Source organism: Desmodus rotundus, chromosome 12 (assembly GCF_022682495.2).
Source record: "Desmodus rotundus isolate HL8 chromosome 12, HLdesRot8A.1, whole genome shotgun sequence".
Lineage (NCBI taxonomy): Eukaryota > Metazoa > Chordata > Mammalia > Chiroptera > Phyllostomidae > Desmodus > Desmodus rotundus.
In genome coordinates, this window is record NC_071398.1 from 90,213,757 (window position 1) to 90,236,154 (window position 22,398).

Below are 22,398 nucleotides of genomic sequence, written 5' to 3' on the forward strand. Positions count from 1 at the left end.
GCATCCGTGAGTCACGATGGGTCATTCATGACTTACGGGCTGCCTGCGAGCGAGGATCTCGTTGGGCCTCGTTTGAGTGCTAAAACTTTGGACAATTTAAGAAGGTAGCTTCAACAGGCACAGAACTGCAAGGGGAAAATGTGACTGCTTAACCAGCTCAGGCAGAACTCACCCTGCTCAGCGACTGGCTCCTGAGATCACAGGTCGGTCTTGCCATTCCAGGTAACAGTGCCCCGTGTGAGGTCCACAGGGGTCTCACCCCTCCCGTTCGTCAAGGACAGCATTCCACCCTCTGAAGAAGGATTCCTCATCCTCTCTCCGGTGTCACTGCCTTTTCTTTCTCTTCAAAGTTTTTCCCGTCTTAAAAAACAAGGGCAACCCCTTGAGCCCACGTTGCATGTGAGCTTCTGCCCTGTTTTTCGGCTCCCTTTTAGCCTTGTCTCCCTTAGGAACAACGAAAGAGTTGCCAATACTTGTGCTCCCCGGTTCCTTTCCTCTCAGTCTCTCTTTAAGGTGTGCCGTTCGATTTCAAGAAACTCCGTCAGCTCCTGCCATTAATTAACCTCTGTCTCCACCACCTCCTTGACACTGCCCCTGCCAAGGCCGTCAGGGATGGCCTTGTTATGGAACCCAGTCCTCAGCCTCGTCTTCTGGGATCTATCAGCACCATCAGACGTAATGGATCATTCCTTTGTCCGTAAAACACGTTTTGTTTGTTTGTTTCCAGGACATTGTGTGCTCATATGGTTTTTCTCCTACCTCACAAGTCACCCCTTCTTGGTCTACTCATCTCCCTGACCTCATAGAAGTGCACTCTTGGTAGAAAGAAGCCACCCAAAGCTCAGGCCTTGGACCTCATCGCCTTCCTGTGCATTATCACTCCCACAGTTTTCTCAGCTTGTCTCACAGCTTTAAGCATATCTGCTGATGACTTTTACATTTATATCATTAGTCTGCTTGCACGGCTCCCCTGAAATCTCAAGGTCACATTCAACTGCCTAGTTGGAATCTCCATTTGGGTGGGTAATTAATTTCCCCAATGTAATAAATACAAAGCTGAACCCCCAGTATTCTGCCCCTCTGCACCTCTTCTATCTCAGTCTTCTCATGCTTTGGGCCTTCAGTCCAAGCACTCGACTCCTTTCTCTCCCAGCGAATCTCACCATCTCATTCTACCTTCAGGTCCTCATCAGAATTGGGTCACTTCTCATCAGCCCCACTGCAATTGCCTTAATCTAAGCCCCCCTCATCCTTGGCATGGATGATGGTGATAGATTTCCTGTGTCAGCCCCCTGCTTTTGCCCTTGCCCTGCTTTAGTCTGCCCTAACACAGCCACCAGACTTCTGTTACAGTTTAATTCAGATTGCATCACCCTTCATTACAAAAGCTTCCGATGGCATTATACCTCACTCCACGTAAAATCCAAAGTCCTTGTAAGAGCCTCAATATCCTACACCATGTAGGACCTCTAATCCTTATTTCCCTCTCTGTCCTCCGTTTCGCTCGCCCCAGCCACATGTCTGCTTGCATCGTGGGAGTTTGCTCCCCATGTGGTTCTGGTCTCTACTTGAATGCCACTTTCCCAGTGAGGTATTTCTTGACCATTTGGTATAAACATTGCATACTCCACCCCACGTCCCAAACACGATCTTTCCCCTTCCCTGCTTTATATTTCTCCATAGAAGTTTCTGCCCTGTAGACGCTGGTGTGCTACCTGGAGGTGTTATGATGGGGGGGGGGGGGTGAGATATAGGTAGGGGCTGGCATCCGTCTGCCTGAGTTCCAGGCCTGGCTGTACCACTTTCCAGGGAGTCAAGATAGAATCTCTCTGTCTTTTGTTTTTCCCATCCATAAAATGGGAATAAGAATAATAGTGGCCATCCCATTAGGTCATGGGCTTAATATTAAGTTCTTAGAATAGCATCCGGAACATACTGCATGCCACATAATTAGCTTACATGTTTCATCCACCTTTTCTTTGTTATGCCTCCTGCACTGGAAGGTAAATTACATCAGGGCAGAGCTTTGTCTACCCTGCACACCGCTCTGTCCCCACCACACAGGCCGGGGCCTCGCTCAGAGCTTCTCAGTATACAGTTGTAGAATGGCAGCTCATCAGGTTTTCTCCTCTCCAGGGTCAGTAAAAACACTTGCTAGAAAACTGCTTACGGTAATGACTGCACATGAACAAAAGTTTGAGGCCCCCCGTGCTGACGTCAGCATGGGCCTAGATACATTGGGGTTACTCACCCACGGCTGGCAGGTCTCTCTCCCAGTCATTTCAGAAAGTCACAGAATAGACTCTCAGCCTGCTAGGCGGGCACGCATCAGCTCTCTTGCTAGATCACTGACAATCAAAAGCCATTTTCCTATAACACAGGGGAACTCACCGAGGTGTGCCACTTCTACATGAAAGCTCCTCTTAGTATTTTCTGACTAGAACATTCTTCGCAGTGCGCCTGAAGACAGCTGATAACCCGAGGGTACTATGGGGTCCCCAGTGAAATGGGATCCCCAAATAAAAGATACTATTATCATCCTGGACCATCTGACGAGCTCTGGAAAACTAGACTCAGAAGGGTAAGCTTAAGAGTTCAAAACCTTTAACTCATTGAAACAGCCTTATTTCTGTTATCGTTGCCATTCTGTTTTAATAAAAATATACCAAGTCCTGGCTGAAAGGTCAGGGTCTAGGTTCTTCCTGCCCAGAGTTCATGGGCAAAGTATGGGGTGTGCTTAGAGCAGGCTGGGGCCTGAAGGGCTGCTGCTCAAAGCGGCCCCCAGTAGTGGGCTGTCTCTGGTATGCAGTTTCCTGAGCACAGAGTGGATGGAGTTCTATATTATGGAGTGATCTTTAAGAAGTCAGTTTGGCCTCGTCCAGGTCTGAGATAAAAAGATTAATGGAGAAGCTAGCGGAGGCTCTGCCCAGTCCAGCCACGCCCCATGGTCCCTGTGAATGCGCACCTTGGGGCGCCCTTTCTTCCTCGGGCAGAAGTCTGATGCTGCAGCCTCTGGGCACATTCTGCAGGCCTGGCACTCCCCGGGGAGCCGCACCCACGTCGTCATGCAGTGAGCACAGCAAACAGGTTCTCCTGGCCAGACGGCCGCTGAGGTGTCTACAGCCCAAAGGAAGTACAGTCACGCACACGCCCAATGACACAGTGACATAAAGGCAGCAAGGGCTCTGCCTTCTCTGGCTTAAAATAAATATAGAATCTACACTGCTGCTGGATCTCCTGTGTGGGGGTGATGGAGTTCACGGGCCCCTTCCTAGCCCTGTACTTAGTTTTGCATCTGTGATTTCATGTATTGTTTTAAAAGAAGGCTCCAAATCAGACAAGCTTCGGGCCCTACAATAACTGAGTTTACCTGGCTATCCTAAATTCTGCGTAGTGTCACATACTTACCCATCCCCGTGAAAGCTCTCCAAGGTGGTGCCGGCCCCATTTCCAGGGAACGCAGGCGAAGTTCACTTGGTGGAGGGCGCACCGCTACCTTGTCCATGAATTGTGCCCACTCTGTAGGGTCTGAGGTTTCCTTTAAGCTTCTTTTGATGTCTTTCAGTGTATTTGTTGGTTATCCTGATTTCAATGAATTGCCCACGTGAAATGACTTGGCTCTCTTTCATTTCAGGCTTGAGGAACCATTCAGGACGAGCTCACCAGATTCACAGCCTTAGATAGGAATGATGAATCATAAAAAGGCTAGTCTATCCCATGATATTCCGGGCTGTTCACAGCTAGTGGATAGAAATGATTATTTAAAAGATCTTGTGGAAAGTGGAGAATCAATTGGCAATGAAAATGCTAACGTTAAAAGATCTCAAAAGTAGATGCGTCAGTCTCCACCTACGTTTTATGAAGGCTTTTGTCTTCCTTGGAGGAATGTCTTCATTACAGAACCAACTGGATGCTTATAAATACTTAAGAGTTTCTTTGTAGTTTTACGAAGCACAGAGAAGAATTAATATTGGTTGCGTCTAATACTATAATTAGCACAGGCACCCTCTGAACTCCTTCCTTCCCAATTCAAAGAAGTTACAACCTGCTTCCTAGCAAGTGTGGAGAAAAGTGAAGATGCTGCCTGGTTAAGCCCAACACGCAGACACAGAGGATATACCAGCAGTGACGACGAACACAAGAGGGAAAATTGTTAAGGACTATACATCGCACTCTCCAATGCTCGAGACAGCATCAGAATCCCCTGGAGGAGGCTTGTTACCATAGAGATTACGGTCCCCAACCCCTGCATTTCTGATTCCATAGGTCTGGGGTGGGGCTGAGAATGTGCATGTCTAAGAAGTTGCCTGGTGAGGTGGGTGTTGCTGGTCTGGGGACATGACTTGGAGAACCACTGCTCTAGGAGATATTCTAGGAGACAGTCCACAACCCTAGGTGAATACAAACTTCAGTTTGCTGCATATTCAGCTCTCACAAGGCTCTGTGCCAGAGCATGATAAAGCCCACAGCAGTTTTTGCCAGCCCTTCTTAGAATCTAAGGAGACGCCAATAGCCTATCAGTGGTTTGGCAGCTCCCCTATTTGATCTCAACATGATCTTTCTGCTTTGGGCCAGGATGAATGACCAGGCACTCCTTTCGGGCCTCCACGAAGCAGTGAGAGTGTGAAATAACTGAACAATTTGCCACGTGGTCGTAGGTCCCGTGAGATGACGACATCACACCTGCAAGAGTAGCCACACGTAATCAATAAAAAGCTGGAAGCTGGAAAATGAGCACACAGAGCATAGGAATTCTCCCCGGGAGGCGGGACCACAGGGCCGGGTTCCAGAACACCTTCCGTGCAGGGAGCAATGGGTGGCAGGAAAACTCAACCACTCTACACACATCACGGAAGCCTCTGTCCACGCGTTTTCCCATCTGTCTGGGTCAACGTGCCATGCCCATTTCCATTTTCATATTCTCTCTGACACAGCTGAAAATATACCCTGTCATATAAGTATAATTTATTCTCCAAAGACTTTCCAAATGAACAGTCCTGAGCATTCATTTATTATACCTATAAATAAGTGCATATTATATATAAATACATATTACATTGATACTTTTGGAAATATATACATGTAAAATATATGTAAAATATAAAGTATTATTATAGATTATATATTTTATATATTTTATATAATCTATAAACATAAAATATACATATAATATCCCTAGGCATCTGTTTACCAATATTCTTATTTTCTAGAGATAGATGTTCTTCCATTTTATTTGTACAATTTGTACGTTTTGTTTTGTTTTGTTTTTTGCCTCTCCATTTAAATAAATTCCTCAGAGCAAGAATAACTGCCTTTGCCGCACTGTAAGACCCGCGAGTACCAGCACTGAGCAGGCCAGCTGACGAGCAGTGGGTGCCCAGGAAACATTTGTCCAGGCTGCGTTGAAAGGCAGGAGTCGTCTATGGCAGAGAACAGGCCACGGCACCGAGAGCCAAGCAGCCTGATGAACAATTGGTTTAAAAGTCATTTTGAGAGTGTTCGCATACATTTAGTAGTCTGCTTCTATTGTTGCTTTTTGACATTTTGAGAATAAAACCTAATCTTTCTCCCTGGAGAAGTGGCAAATTTCAGGACCAGGGCAGTGAAAGTAGAAGACACATCTGAAGTGTGTTGCTGTGCCAAAAGTAAGTGCTCAGAGCGACGGGACTTATCAAAGGTCACAGGGGCAAGCTTTAAGGTGTTTGAAGGTTTTCTCACTGGCCAGGTAAGGGACCCTTGAGAATCAAGATAAACAGACCCGATGCTGTCAGAGGGGAGGGGCTGGGGGGTGTTGGGTGAAAAAGGGAAAGGGATTAAGGAAAAAAATCAGGGACACAGACAACAGTATGGTGATGGTGACCAGAGGGAAAGGGGCAGGGGGAGGTAGAAGAGGGTAAAGGGGGGTAATGGTGAAGGAAGGAGGCTTGACTTTAGTGGTGAACACACAGCACAATATACAGATGATGTATTTCAGAATGGTACACCTGAAACATATAATTTTATTAACTGATGTCACCCCAATAAATTCAATTAAAAATTTTTAAAAGTAGAAAAGTAAAAAAAGGATTAAAATAAATCTCAAGAACATATTGTAACTCATTAAATTAAAAAGGAACCCATGACTCTAAAATGACATAAATGCTATATATGAAATGGGGGAGAAGGAAAAGCTCTACCTCACGGTAGAATGACGATTATTCAATATAGGCAGAAGGATGGAAGTAAGAAATGTCCATTTGGCAGCCCTCATCAATGAATACTAAAACTAGTGGGCAAAAGTGTAAGGAGTAACAGGATATGTATATAGTCTCAAACTATCTCCCCATAAGATGTTTATTAATTACAAAGGATAATAGCAACTTCACAATGAGGAAAGCTGGAGGCACCACCACAATCAAATGTCAGAGTTAACATTTGCCAGGAATGACTTACATGCCTCCTGATTTAATGTATTGAAAAAAATTCAGCATCGCTCCTATGATTTCCTTGCCAAAAGTACATAACCTGTATCCAATCAAGAGAAAATATTAGATGAACCAAATCAAAGAGTATGCTACAAAATAACTGTATTTTTCAAAAATGTCGACGTGAAATACAAAGACTCAGGAACGGTTCCAGATTAAAGGAAAAAGACAAGACAACTGAACACAACTCATGAATTCAGATTTTCTTTTTCTATAAAAGAGATTATTGAAATAAATGGTGTATTAGTTGTCTATGACTGTGTAACAAGTTACCCTAAATTTAATGGCTTAAAATAACACAACTTTCTGTTCTTTCAGTGAGAAGTCTGATTGGGGTCTGCCAGGGCTAAAATCAAGGGGTCGGCAGGTTTGTTCCCTGCTGGAGGCTCTAGGGGAGAATCCACTCACGCCTTTTCCATCTCCTGGAAGCCGCCCCGTGCGTGCTCCTTGGCTCCGGCCCCTTCTTACATCACTTCTACTTTCCTGCCTCACTCTTCCAATGATAAGAATCCTGTGATTGTATTGGCCCACAAGATAGCCAAAATAATCTATTTTAAGATCAGTTTAAATTCCTCTTTGCCGTATAATCTCACCCATTCACAGGTTGTGGGGATTAGCATGTGGATATCTTTGGGGGCCCATTATTCGGCCTACCACCAGTGGTACAACCTGAATAATGCCCGTAGATAAGAGCAGTGTAGCAACGGTAATTTCCTGATTTGGACAACTGTACTGCCCTCACGTAAGAAAGTTCCCTGTCTTTAGGAAATAAACAACGAAGTGTTTGTAGGCAAAGGGGCAGCATGCCTGCAATTTAAGACAGTCTCTCTCCCTCTCCTTCCCCCCTTCTCTCCACAGACAGCAAGAGTGAGAGCATCGGGATAGCAAATGTAGTAAAATAGTAACATCGAGGGAATCTGGGTAAACAGTATCAAAGCCTGTTTTGTACTATTCTTGCAATTTTTCTGTAGCTGTGAAAATATGTAGTAATAAGAAATGTTAATGTAATCTTTGTTAGTAAATCTCCCATTTCTAATGAATATTTAAACTTGTCACATATTGTTAGGAATGACATGTTCATTTTGATGGATCTTTAAAATTCTTTTGAAGCTTTAGAAACATTTTAACAACTGGTTTAATGGCATTACTTGCAATTTACTGTGAACATGTTATACATTGGCGAGTCTCACGTGTACTAGGGGAGTGAAATCAATCATTTCAGATTCCACCCTCCGATTGTCCCGTAGCTTGGGCATTAATGTTGAGTATTCTGTTTCTGTTTTAACATTCAGGATTACTTTAAAAAGAGGGGTCTTGGAAAAGAAGCTGTTTAAAAGCAGGCAAAAGACTGGTGTTAAGAGAATTCTAGCAATATTAATTTCTTAGTTTGGATAAATGTACCGTGGTTCGATCACATGTTAACATGGGAGGAAGCTAGGTGAACGTAGAGATAGGTGAGCCGGCTCTACACTCCTCATCCCTGAACCTAACAAGGGGGAAGAGAAAGGGAGGGACACGCCATGAGCAGCAGGGGAGGGGCGTGAGCTGGGTGGTATATGTGGCCCAGGCTGCTTGAGGATAACCAGGTTCCAAGTAATGCTTGGATACATTAAAGTAGGGTTACAATGGTAATGCAAATAAATAATACAATAATTAATATTAATAGAAGAATAAACTGTTTCATGTACTTACAACTGTAAACCTACTTTTGCCCCACCCTTGTATTTACATTCTGCCTTGATCTCTCCAAAAAAAGGGGGATTTGAGGAAACTTATAACATATATGTGTATAGTAGAGGTTCTTAGAGGGAAAATAGACCAAAATCACAAGAGAGAATAGGGCAACATGCTGAAACAGGGGTTAGGAAGATGGAGCGGGAGAGCGTGTTTGAAGTTCCTCACTGGGCAAACGGAGATCCTAATGCAATGAGGGGCAAAAGAGGGAAAATAATTACAAAGGTGCCTTTTCAAACCTGGCATATAATGCAAGCAAGCTCTCTTGATAGTGCCAGTCCTTCCAAAGTCCCTAGAAACTTAATTAAAGAGGGCAGCCCATCTGCAATCTACATGGTGAACCTCACGTCTCTGGCCAGTTCTGAGCCTCTGTACCAGCCCGACAGAGACAGCATGGAGGGCAGACTGTCTGTGCCAAGAGACACCAGCAGGTTCTAACACAACCTTCCCTGACCAGGCTAAACATGTAATCACATTGCAGCTGTCTGTCCCGAGCCTTTATCTCGGACGCTGGCTCAGCAACCCCGGAGGGTATAATCCACCCCAGACAGCTCTGCCGAGGCTGGATTGTGCTTACGTTGCACAAACCTCCACTTGGAAACCATGCCCAGGAGGAAAGAAGCGTCCATGGAAGAAACGGTGGAGACCAAGGAACAGACAGGAGCAAGCAAAGTCAGGATGGTACATCCTAGAAGACAGGCACTGAACATTCAGAAAGAAATTGCACTAGGAATTCTTAACCCTTAATTGCCGTAGCACAAAATTTGATGATCGCGGTTAGTGACTGCAGTGACAAAGGGTGTCAGCGTCAGGGCAGGCACCAGCGATGGGCCCCACAAGCATCAGTCTGAGGCTCCAGTAGGCTTTCTTGTTACTGGCCAGGGTAAAAAGGGACTGTGGGAGGGTGGAAGGGTGGTCCTCAAAGGTGTGAGCAGGCACATTTCGCAGAAAGTCACTTAAATTGACTTGGCCACTAAGGTGGGAACAATGGTGTATCAGCGTTGTTACACTGTTACACTGTTGACCACGGTATGATGCTCAACTTTGTATAAAAATACATGCAAACTGTCCTGAATTAATCACAAGCCACGCCATTATGGCCTCTATTAGCAGGCTTTCTGGGGAGCTAGAGAAAAAGAAGGGGAATTAATGTTGTAACTTGGGCCAGAAGCCGGGGATACCTACTGAAGGGGCTGTGGATAAAAGTGGCAGACACAGGCGTGTGGACCCAGAGTGGCTGTGGGGAGGCAGGGAGCCGGAGGAACAGGCCTGGCAGACCAGGTTGCTGACTGCATAGCCGGGTGCGTGGTGTGAGCAGTGCCATTTGGTGAACGACATTGGTTTCGACTCTTTTCCTGCAAATCCCTGCTTAGGTGGGTGTGTTGGGTGTTGGCAAGACCCCTTCTCTGCTCACAGCAGGGAAAATGTATGCGGAATCTGAGAAAAGGCAGATGATGAAGCTTGATCCCCTTTACCCCATTAAGACAACCTGAGTGACTACTAGGCCTCCTCGGCCCTGAGGATGTGGCCGTGCACCTGCGTCCTGAGGGAGCGGCAGGGAGGTAGACGTGGGGGAGACACCTGACCATGCTGGAAGCCAGTACAAGGCTGGGGCAGTGGGCACAGGAAGGGTTGGCTAGTTTCAACAGAGTGGGTGACTTTCTGGTAATGGGGAAGGGAAAGGACATTCTAAGCAGAAAGAAGAGTTAAAACAAAGTCAGGGAAGTTTTATAACACTTGAAAGGTTGGGTTTTCTCGCATTTGAATTGCAAGTCAGGGACTTTTAAGCCTTTCTTTGGACTTCTACTAAATATTGAGTATTCCCATTTCTGAAGCATGCATTTGACTCCTACTTAGAATTTTATTCATTCATGCAGAGTGGGCATAACCCTTCTAGCAGACCCAGTACAAACAGAAGGGGCTCCAGCTGACGACCGCTGAGCCTGTAGAGCCTCAGGGACAGAGTACTAACTAGAAAGTTTCTTATTTTCCACTCCGACTATCGATACTTCAGCCAAACCTGTGTAGTGTGAATGGGCAGCATTACCTACCATGTACAGTGTCATTTGTGTCCATCAGCTACAGGCCTGGAGAGACTTGCTGTTCCCCAGGGCTGGGTCTTTCCTCACCTTCAGATGAAGGTGCCACCTGCTTTTCTACCTACTGCCTCTCCGTGGGTCCAGGGGACTTCTCCAGGCATTCCACTTTGAGCTTAATGGGGTGGAGTGGGTGAACGCAGATTTATTTGGCGCTACAACGCTTACTTAAGGAGTAAGCCTGGGGGGCTTTTTTGAGTCATCTTATGCTGGTACCAACTTTTGGTACCAGATATCGCTGACCCTGAAACCAAGAGAGTAGGAGCAAGTTTTTAAAATCCCACCCACCACTCTGACGAGGTAACTAGAAAGGACGTGTTTGCATTTGAACGGAATCCTGCAAATGGACGTGTAAGACACGAGTGACTAGTGCCCTCTAAAGCTCTCAGAGGAAGTCGAATGAAGAGTTCCGGTTTTCCTTTACAGAGTACACAGTTACAGAGTTTATACGGCGGGAAGGCACACGCCATCCACGGGGACGCGGGGCTATAAACAGAAGAGCAGAGCGAAGCCCACCCGGTCTCTGCGGTTCCAGCACCGTTCACCTGGGTTCGGGCGTCAGCCCCCACATGGCCGGCTAGTCCAGCACATTCTTACTCACCTTCTCCTTTTATTCCTTCACATGTTGGAGTGTTTCTCATCTGAAGAAACCACTGTTAGCTAAAGACGTGTGTATTTAAAGGGGGAAACAACTTTTTACACACAGTTGCTAAGTCAGGAAGCCCAAATGATTTAAAAATGGTCCTCAGCGGGCACTGCTTGAACTTTGAGATCACACTGGCCGGCAGGCCTGTGGCCCGTGTTTATGACAGTTTCATCGGGACACAGCCACGTGCTTTTTTGGTCACAGGTTGTCCACAGCTGCTTCTCTCTTACAATAGCAGGGTGTTGTAACAGATGCTGCACCATCTGCAAAATCTCAAATAAATATTTGCCAACCTCTGGGCTACCCCAAAGCACCCCAACCTGAGGAGGACCAAAGAAAAAAAATTCACACATACACGGGACTGCACTCAGGAGAAAAGGCAACCTAAAGACGCGAGTAGTTCTCCCTTCATCAGGGCATTTAAAACATCTTCTGTCCCCCAGTACTCAAGTCACACCACATAGGAAGGGTTACAAATATTCAGATTTTATTATAAATAAAATACTGGTTTTTTAAAACATAAAAAATGCCAAGTGTTGCATTTTATTCACCACCCTGGAAAGCAAGACTGCAGAAATGAAGGCAAACAGCTCAAGTGGAGGCCCACGTCAAAGGGCCACAGGGGGAACTGAAACACAGTCCCGGGGAGCGGCGGTGTGTGCCCGTGACACCCGGCAGTCCGCAGCAGCCGCCCTATCAACCGTATTGACGTAAAATACAGGTAGCTGCAACCATACAATAAAGTAATGGCTGTATACTGCAGGGGTGTAATCAAGGTATCATCTTATAAAGAACTTTTATTTAAAAATAAAATTCTGTTTAAAAATACACCACACAGATGGAGGAAAAAAGGCAACAAATTCTACAAAGTTCGCGTGGCCCAAGACTTACTGGAGTGAACCTGATCATCCGTGGGCTAGATGGGAAACTACCCTAGCGGTCTCTCGTCAGTCCTTTCCCTGTGACCTTGACCACAGTGCCTGTTAGGAAACGACCACTTGACAAGAGGAACTAGCTAGGAAACACAGACGGGACAACTTGGCAAGAGCGAGCCTCGCCTCCTGGGCTGGAGAGAGACCTGAGAAGCAAGCGAAAGCTTAGGGGTCTGACAGGTGAAAACGTATGAAGTCAGCTCTGGGGCGCAAGGGCACACGGGAAGGGGCAGAACTGAGCTGCTCGGCTCTCCCTCTCTATCCGTAGCACTATCCCTGATGCTATGTGCTCTCAGCAATCACACAGACTCACAAAGCTGACCCATCTGGCCTCAACCACTGCAGAAAGGGCCTTTCTAGCCCATGCCTGGCTAGAGCCGCCCTGATGTGGGAGACACCCTTCAGCACAATATCCTCATTCCACCACGCCCCGGCAGCCCGGCACCCCTGCTCTGGAGCAGGCACGAAGCACAACGCTGTGCTGTCGTCGTTAGGGTCATCGGGACCACAGTGGAACAGGGGTCTAGGTTCCTTTGGACATGGGCTGTGTGTGGTGGAACACACGCCGATGTTAACAATGGAGAACGGGCCAGCTGCAAACACAAGGTGAAGGGCACCGCAGTGGGGAACGGGCGCAATCTGAAGAACTGCAGATGGGGGGGGGGGGGAGGAGGTAACCAGACACGTTGTGCCGGGGAAGAGGAAGAGTGAAGTGGACAGACAGTGCCATTCTAGAAAGAGGAGCACGTATATTTACATAAATTCCTTACTCTATAATCATGATAAACAACAAAAAATTCACACAAAAATATAAATTTGAAATAATTAATAGCACCAGTGTGTCAGATAATAGTTTCTTTCCCCCGCTACGCAAAGTACAAAGTTGCATAGTGTTAAAGGCTATATATGAATCTCAAAGGCAGGTTGGAAGGAGAAAGGGGTCGTGCAGCAGGGAACTGTCACACTGTGATCTTAAAAGAAAACCACAGAGCCGAGGACCAAAAGTTGAGAAGCCCACTAGGAAACTCCGCTAAGGGTCTTCCCTCGACACGTCAGAGGGAAGGGTCAGAGTGGGTTGGAATCACAAAGTGCAGGAACTAGACGGTGCTGGCAGCTGCACGCGCTACCAAGTGCACGTTATCTGCCGCCTGGACTTGGCAAACCCTGTGTTTGGGGGGATTCTAGAAGGTGGGGACGTCCAAGACAATGGAGGCTAAGGGTCAAATGTTTCATCTCTTCCCAACGGAAGGAAAGTGGACACACACACGGGATCCCGACGATAAAAGCTGCACCGAAGTTTCATCCGTTTGCCAGGAAAAGACTAGGGCTTGTTTTTCTTTTGTTCTGTTTGTCAAGGTCTGAGGGACCAACTGCTGTTCTCCGCCAGATAACAACACTAGCTTCCACCCTAACCTGCTCACAAAGCTCTAAGAATTAGATTTCGAAAGGAAAACTGTAGTGGTTATCATATCCCTATTTCTTCTGCATAAATTCCACTGATTGAGATACCAAAAGATGTCTGTTGGCGAGCACCAGCTGCCCGCCCAGATTTAAATTATCAGCTGCCCATAGACCTGAAAGAAGTTGATCTTCCCAGTCAATTATTACCATAGGAGACAATGTTCGGCCTACCACTACCGTCCCATATTCTCCTGGAGACTGTCACAAATAATTGCATCCTTACCCATGGATGGCTCAGTGTCCTACACTCAAAGTAGCTAAAACCACTGGTGATGGCTCTCACATTCTAAAGGACCGATACCTTTGGCACAGGATGTTCTAGTTACTTTTGCTTAAAAGGAGGAGGGGCGGGAGATGGAGATGCCTTTTCTTTAGCTATAGACTCGATATACTGGCCATCACAATGCCACTATGAGCAGCCAAACTTTTCCTTCATAGAAACAAGAGTACTGATGAGACTGAGGAGGTTCTGCTGGCGTCAGTGAGCAAGGGAGGGCTCCTTGCTCAGCCCCGGCACACAATGGTTCCCACGAAGTGCTTATGCCACTGAACGACAACGTAGGAGGCCACGTCCTTAGGTGACTCGGAAGGGGAAGTGTGGGTAAGGGGGCGCCGTAAGTGGAAGAGAGACTTTATTAGATAAAACCCTTTGTTCCCGATTCACGATGTTTAATTTGCTTCTCTTTAAACTTTGTGACTTTTCCTGGTTCAAAAGGACAGTGGTGGAGAGCAGCAGAGAAGCGGGGGTCTGAAAATGTAATCTTTGTGTTAAGGCACCGTATGGCCTCACAACGGCTCCCCAGCAGGGAGCGCTGCCTTCCAGCCCCGAAGGAAGACACTAGGGCTTCTCGATGGACGGGGTGTTGAAGCAGCCGGACGGCAAGGTCTTTCTGATGTCCTCCAGGTTGTGGATGTCCTTCAAGATCTCCTCGATATCTCTGTTGTAGTCCATGATGGCAGCTTCCTGCTTCCTGGCTTCGTTCTCCAGGTCAGACACCTTCCTGTCTAGATCACTGACTTTCATTTCGTCTTTGGCTTTGTTCAGGGTGCCTTCGATCTCATTGAGCTTGTTCAAGTCCACTGTGTCCAGCTGCCCTGCAGAGTCAGAGAGGACACAGAAGGGAAGAGATGCATTCAGTGAGGACTACAACTTCGCTCCACGGGCACCCGCTCGCCTTTGTGTAAAGCCTGCGGCGCCACTGTGGCGAGGCGGCCTGCAGGCGTGGATTGTTCTCGGTGATCAAGGGCGTACGCAACGCCAACCAAGCACGACCGCCGGCTGACGCCGGCAGGAATGGGGCAAACCTGGACTGACTATTGGGCTGGCTGTTCTCTCCTGAGAAAACGGCTTTTGTGAAATGTTTTCTAAACACATGGCTGCCATGTTCTAGACCTCAAACCTCATTTGTGGTTTTGAAGGTCATCTGGGGACATACAATGCCTTTTTCATGCTTATGTATGTAATCTGCGTGCCATTTGAGAGCCATCTCATGTACACAAAAGCTTGTGAGCTAGAACCCTAAGCCCACAGTGCGTAGAGTCCGGGGAAGCTGGGCTGGTTCTGGGAGTGAGGGCCTGCTCTCAAGAGGCAGACACTATTAGGAGCCCTCCTATGGAAAATGGTCAGGGTTATAATGCTGAAGTCATTAAGGCAAAGCTTCATTTTAAAATGAGCGAGAAAGCCCTGGCCGGTGTGGCTCAGTGGATTGAGCGCCACTCTGCAAACCAAAGGGTTGCTGGTTCGATTCCCAGTCAGGGCACATGCCTGGGTTGTGGGCCATTGGTTGGGAGCGTGTGAGAGGCAACCACACATTGACGTTTCTCTATCACTCTTTCTCCCTCCCTTCCTGTATCTAAAAATAAATAAAATCTTAAAAAAAGAAAAATAAACCATAAAATGAGCGAGGAAAAGAGGTTCTTTTGAAAGGAGTTGCTTCCGTAACAAATGAAAGCAAATGGCCGCACAGAAATCAGCGCTTGGCACACACCACACTTGATAATTTCGCACACGCCCATCGTACAGCAGTGATTCTCAGATGTCCAGTAATCCGCCCAAGGTCGCACAGCGTACATACAACAAAGCAAAGATTCCGACCCAAATCTGATGAACTTTAAAATCCAGCTCCTTCTGCCACAAAAAGCTACCTCTTTTAGCTTCTTGCTGTCATTTAAAACCCATCTGGTAGCACCTAATTCATTATTCTTGAAACGTGAGACAGATCCCCCCAAAAAAACACTGACCAAACTTTAAAGGCTAGGAAAGGAATGGATGCTGCCCAGCCTCAAAGCTGAACTGACTGGAATATTCCCACTTTATAATGAAGGCTGGTGGCAACGAACTTCTGTCTTATAGTGACACTTGCTCCCTATCAAATTGGATTAAAAGAGGGTTTCCTTGAAAAATCAAGCCTTTTCTTTCTTTTGGCATGTAAATATCAATCAAGTCATCCTTCGATTGGCAAGTGAGAATTCCAGGCAGGGAAGTCATGACCTGTTGAAAGTGTTCTTTTATCCCATCGCTGAAACCCTTTAAAGACACTCTGCCGGCAGGATGAGCTTAGAATAATCACTGTTCAGTTGCATCATCAACCTCGACCAGAAATGAGCTGCCCTTACTGGCAGCCCGTCTCCAAAATTTTGTGAGTCCCTGGACCACAGTCAGACTCCAATACTGAGGTCAGATTCCATGGAAGGACCGCATAAGTCCTTCTTGAGTTAATACAGCATAAAGTCAGGATTCAATTCACACAATACTCACCTTATATATAATATCTATTTGGAGTCAACTAGATCAGATCCCAAGAGCGGTACAAAGAATCAGAGGCGACCTAAAATGACTCTATGGTTACTCACCCAGCTGCTCCAAGAGGTCATTAACAAGGTTGAGGAGGCTGGTAACGGAGTTCTTGGCCTTCCTGGCATTGATCTCGGCTTCCTGAGCAGCCTGAGAGGCCTGTACGGGGGAAACCACAGATGATGCACATGGTCCTGATGGTATGTTCTCACCTTCTTGAAAAATTTCTTCCCCGTGGAGCCAACAAATTTCAGATACTTTCCCCTTTCCTAACTCATAAAGCCACAATCTCTCACTGTAGGTTTCCTTTTTCACTGGGGGAAGTCGTATCTTTATGTTGAGGATGCCACTATTTTTAATTCATGTAACACCCATGAATAGGCACTCATTATACCTACATTAACTGTATCTGTATTTCAAAGATCGGAATTATCTCCTTTTCTCTCATTCTCACTCAAGAATACATGGAGGTGTATTGATAATAAAATCCATTAAGCAGAAATAAGTTGTTTTTAAAGAATGAGCATAAAAACTATGCTTTAGACCCAAAATATGTCCTTCAGAACACTCTTAGGGACTCGATTATTGAAAATGTCTTATTCTGAGCCCTGGTCAGGTTGCTCAGTTGGTTGGAACATCATCCTGAACGCCAAAAGGTTGCAGGTTCGATCCCCAATTGGGGCATGTACGGGAGGCAACTGGTTGATGTTTCTCTCTCACATCGATGTTTCTCCCTCTCCCTCCCTCTTCCTCTCTCTCTCTCTAAAATCAATAAACATATACTTGGGTGAGGATTAAAAAAATAAAAAAGGGAAATGTCCCACTCTCAGAAAACTTTTATAATCGTGTGATACTCTTCTACAACTGTGCCCCTGACCTGCGTGCGCAGGCGTGCACACAGACACACACACGGGGGCAAAGCAACTTACATTTTAAGAATAGACCCAAGGTAAACATATTTGGGAAGATTCCATGAAACCTGAATAAACACACTGTGTGTGAGTCACAGGAGACGGCCAGGGGAGAGGAAGTGTCTAAATATCAGCACGCAGATGCTCTCACCAACAAACCCAGCCGGGACCCAAACAGGCGGCTTCGAGCCCCCCGCCTCGTAATTGTTTTTCCTAGTTTTGGGGTCAAGGCAAGGCGGTATTTTGGAATAGGGACAGTGTCAAAATTTTAAAAAGAAAAAGATAGCAAGGGGGCAAAACCCTTCCCAAGTCAATGCTTAATCTCTGTTCAGATCCCAGCCAGGCTCTCCTATGGAGCCTCCATAGGCTTTTCCAGGCACGCAAGGACCCAGCTAGGACCTGCCGAGCGCAGCACGACCGTGCTGGCCCTGCCGCCCCTCGCCCGGCAACAACCATGAGCCTGCGTTCTTTTGCTGAAAAACAAACCAACCCCGTCGCAGACTCAGACAACACTGGCCCGATGCTGGCCTTTCAGGATTGATGAAAACAGACGGGACAGTATGTGAGAGCGCTTTGTGACCCTTAGAGGTTATTCACCAAAAGGAACAAAAAATGGATCTTCTTTCCACCCTTTGAATTGAGTCTATACCTTTTCTTGAAGCTTATGAAGAACACAGCCTTCTTCTTTCAATAGGCTCTAAAACGAGTGTTTCTACAACCAGATTACAGATGAAATCCACAGACCATCAGCAAATACGAGAAATATGTATTTTTACTATGTGGGAATTTCCACTTGAGCCACGCCTTGGTACGGAAATGAGGACAATCCAAAAAAAAAAAAAAAGCATAATAAAATAGGGTGTTTGCACAGGGATGCTTCCTGCTTTCACGTCCTAAAAGTCTTCTTTGCCTACAGTAACGGGCTAGTAGTCCTCCTCCTCATCCCAAGGTGAAAATGACTCGCAGAGAAAGGCCTGTTTTTCAGCACGTGCCCTAACCAGGGATCCAACCAGCAGCGTTTTGCTCTGTGGGACAACGCCCAAGCAACTGAGCCACACGGGCCAGGGCAAATCTGGGATATTCTGTCAGCTTCAAAAATGTCCTTTTACACAAGAAACTGATCTCTGCCTCTAGGGAGCAAGTTTGCCAGGAGAACAAGAACAGGAAGGAAATGAACTTTTCATTGCATCCTTCTTAGTTCCTTTGTGATTTTCCACTCTCTGTGAATCACCCATTCAAAAATATAAACGCATACTCTCAAATATCCCAAAACCTCAGATGTGCAAAACAATGTTTCGATTTTAAGTGAGGAGCTTCGGGACAGGACAATTGTGCAAGAACCTGGCAGGAGGTCCAAATTCTTTGTCTTCTATGTAAGTTACTAACCCAGTTCTTGACTATAAAAACACAACGAAAAACAGAAGTCCGTAGGAAAGACTCTTTTTCATGAAACGCCCTTCGCTCCCTGCCCGCAGGCAGATGTGTCGCCCCACTTACCATCCCTGCCATCATCATATCCTGGTCAGCATCTTCTTGTTTTCGCTTCAGCTCCTTTTCTGCTTCCTGGAGCTGCTTCAGCATACTGGTCACCTCGTTGTCCAGGTTGGTGACTTCTGCAAAAGTCCTCTCAGCTTCTGCCTTGGTGCTGGTAGCGTTCTAGGCACAAAATAAGTAACGGTTTAAAAAGCTTTTCCTTTCCTTCCTCTGTCAAATGGCTCAACAGAACAGGGCAGTAACCTACGCTGTATGGTGAGGTATGGTATAATTTATTTTTGTCTCTTCTTAATCCTGAAAACGTCATGTTCTATGACTTGCGTTTTTAGCTGTGGCCACACAGCTGGCAAATGCTCAGCATTTAAATGGGGTACATTTTCCACCCCATCATACTGATCAGACTCACTTGGATGTATTCTAAATTTAAAGCGGGTCTTGTTCTACTTGTACATCATACTGTACAAAAGACCATAATTCTGAAATATGAGTATTTTGTACAATACAATCGGTAACGGACCGTTTCAAAGAAACTTAAAAAAAAAAGGGTGATTCTCAAATACATAATTTTAAAATCAGCACCAATCTCTCCTTTCAATAAAATAAATAGATTGGCTTGCAGGCAGGGGAAAAGCCAGGCTGGAGAAAGTATTCTTTACAATGAGTAGAGGAATTCGGCAATGGCAGCCACAGAACTTCTAAGTAGGCGGGGCTTAGATACAGCACCACGCCCGAATGAGCAGCTTGAAAGAGCAGCTGGACGCTGTACTGACTTGGCACCCTATACAAGATTGAAGAAAAGATGCCAACTGTCCAAGTCAAAGATCTATGTTTATTTACAGAGTCTAACTTTTTTGTAGGAGGGGCCCTACGGGTCCCCGAAGCCATCTACCTCCTCACATCTCGGTCGCTGCCCCTGAAACAGCAGACATTTTGGTGTCAAAGACCCTTTTGATGATTCTGCCTCCTCGGGCAGTGTGGTCACCTACTCTAATGCCTGGGGAGAGGCGGGGGGAACAAGGTCGGTTTAAGATCATTGTACTGGAGTCAAGGAAAGGATTTAAGATGGCTCTTAGGGGTGTGAGAGAAACCGGAGAACGACTAGGAAAACCCACGAGCAAAGCCTTTTTTCGGGAAGAGGTGCATGCACACCTTCTGGACGGCGCTGGCGATCCTCTCCGCCTCGTGGGCCTTGTTCTTCGCCTCGGTGGCATCTGCGGCCGCATTGCCCAGGGCCAGCTGCGCCTCCCTCGTCTTTTCATTGGCTTCAATTATGGTCTGGTTGATGGCAGGGATTCTCTTCAGTGCTTCCTCCGCAGCAGTCTTATTATCATTCACTCGCCTATCGAAGTCTGAAACAAGTCGAAGGAATGCATGTGAACTAAGCTCTCAACAAGCCCAAAGGGATCCTTCCGGGGAGCTGTCACTGGATTTTAGGTTACAAACAATGAAAGTCAGGGGAGAAAAATGAGAAAGAGCATGGACTGACGTCTCAGAAGAACAAAGCACACAGTTCTACATGGCAGAGTCGCAGGAATGAACACCTGATCCTGGAAAGCAAGTTCTTACCTGAAAGTTTACTTCCATGCAGGGTTCTGAGTACGCCATCGCTACCCCTCAACCAGTATCAGAGGCTGCAGTTTACCTGTGTTCGCTGTGTATGTGTTCAGTGCTGAGTTAGAGCTCTGTCTGCCTGTGACGCAGGCATTGTATCATTTTTACATGTGAGAAAACTGAGGATCAAAGAGACAGATAATTTCCCCAAGGGTTCCCAGAAAGACAGGGATGGGGATTCCAACTGGAGCCCCCTGACCCCAGGACCCTACATTCACCCACACTTACAGAGCCTGTGGCTACTTTATCAGAGACAAGTCCAGGGCTACACAGTGAACTCAAAACATTTCCTTTTTATCTGGGCAATAAAAGACGACACAAAGATTGACATGTAATTGGCAGAGAAAATTAAAGGTAAATTCACCAGTAGAGGTCAGCTAATAGGTACATCTAGGTTACGTATGTTATCCTACCATAAGAAAATTTCCCTTTTTTTCCCCCCTACTGAGGTATGCAGGGGTGAGATGACATGAGCTCTGGGATTTTTCTCTGAAATACTTCACTGAAAATGTAAGCTGGGTGCTGGGGGATGAAGCAAGTGCAGTAAAAGTCGTAACTGTTGAATGTGGATGACAGGTATGTGGGATTTATTATGTATACCACAACGGTCCCCCTTATCTGTGGTTTTGCCTTCCACACAGTTTGTTATCTGTGGTCGACCACAGTCCAAAAACAGTAAATAGGAAATTCGGGAAACAATTCATTACTTTTAAGGTGGCATGCTGTATCCACGCAGTATATATGTGCTACCGTAAGATTTTGGAAGGGATTGCATTCAATTCCTTTTATTATGGCATTGTTATAATTGTTCTATTTTATTATTATTGTGTTAATCTCCTACTGTGCCTAATTGATAAATTAAACTTTATCATAGGTATGTATACTATCCGTGGTTTTAAGCACCCACTAGGGGTCTGGGAATGTATTCTCCCGCAGAGAAGGGGCGATGACTATACAATCTTTCATACTGTGCATGATCAGACTCTAAGGGGACTAAACGGTAATGGAAAAAATACAATAATTTTTTTTTAAAAAAAGAAAAAGGAAAAAGGAACTCGCCCTTGTGGAGGAAGCATACAAAGGGACGCTGTTATTTGACCCTTTCATACCTTTCAGGTTGTTGAGAATGTCATTGGCTTCTTGTAAGGTGTTTCTTCCCTTTTTGGCAGCTTCTTCTGCAAGAGCCTTGGCAGCGTCAGCTCGGGCGAGGAGCTGGTCAGCAGTCTGCAAACACAGGGCGGATCAGAGGACAGGCCAGTCAGGGTGAGCCACCTCTCTCTTATCTGATCAGACACCGCTGGGCCGCCACCCTGAGACCGGCTGGCGCCCAGCAGGTGAGGCCTGGGCGTCCTGGTAAGGCCCCCTTGGAATGCCTCGTGGTTTGCTGCCTCTGCAACTCTGGTAGCATTACGGACACAGGTAGCACGTGGACAGATTCCAATTTTGCCTCAAGCCATGAAGCAACCTGCCAATCAAACCAACCTGCTGTTCCACCTTTCCGCTCTCCAGAAGTTTCTTTACTTCATATTCCTTCTCTCTCATGTCGTCTCTGAGGTCCTCATAATCTTTCAACTTCTGGTCAACCAGACGGTCCAGATCCTCAGCGTCCTTCTTTATCTTATTTGCCTCGTTCTGTGAAAAGCAAGTAAGATCATTACCATTAAAATTAAGCAAACGGACGAAAAGGTAGACTTAGTAACCCTACAATACTTACTACTCAATAGGTATTTTTAAAAGAACAGCATTGGTCAAGATATAGGCTTTATTGTAAAAAGCGGTGTACACTTTACACATGGTGACATGCACGACACTTAGTTTGATGAATCTGGACAAATATATTCACCTGTCACCAACACCCCAATCAAGATACAGAATATTTCCACTGCAGGAAATTCCCCTGTATCTCTTTCCAGTCAGTGGCCACACCCACCTTTCCAATAACGCAGCTCACTGGTCTGGTTTTTGTCCTCACCAATGAGCTCTGCCTGCTGTATGGACAATCATACAGTGTGTAGACGCCTAAAGAGGCCTAAACCTTTATGGTAAAAATCAAGTCAACACCGCGGATGTGAGAGGTAAAACTCACAGTAAGTTTCGAGTTTAGTGTTGAAATACACCTTTTATCCAGAGCCTGGCGAGAGGATTCATGATTTGAGTGCAGGTGAAATAAAATATTTTCCAGTGTATTTTCCCAATCCCAAAATGTTTTACCTGGCCCAGAGCATGCTGACACACACACATACACACACACACAC

General features: G+C 46.1%; 1 protein-coding gene across 1 annotated transcript in view; it reads right to left on the minus strand.

Annotated features, from left to right (window-relative positions):
• Nucleotides 1-11,405: 11,405 nt before the first annotated feature.
• LAMC1 (laminin subunit gamma 1) overlaps nucleotides 11,406-22,398 on the minus strand; it is a 106,614-nt gene continuing 95,621 nt past the window's right edge. Inside the window, exons 23-28 of the mRNA XM_024552833.4 lie at nucleotides 21,626-21,775; nucleotides 21,253-21,367; nucleotides 19,682-19,881; nucleotides 18,536-18,694; nucleotides 16,187-16,286; nucleotides 11,406-14,428 (exon numbers count right to left, since the gene is read on the minus strand). Coding sequence (XP_024408601.3) covers nucleotides 14,172-14,428; nucleotides 16,187-16,286; nucleotides 18,536-18,694; nucleotides 19,682-19,881; nucleotides 21,253-21,367; nucleotides 21,626-21,775 — 981 coding nt within the window. The 3' untranslated portion in view covers nucleotides 11,406-14,171. The remainder of the gene's footprint in view (nucleotides 14,429-16,186; nucleotides 16,287-18,535; nucleotides 18,695-19,681; nucleotides 19,882-21,252; nucleotides 21,368-21,625; nucleotides 21,776-22,398) is intronic.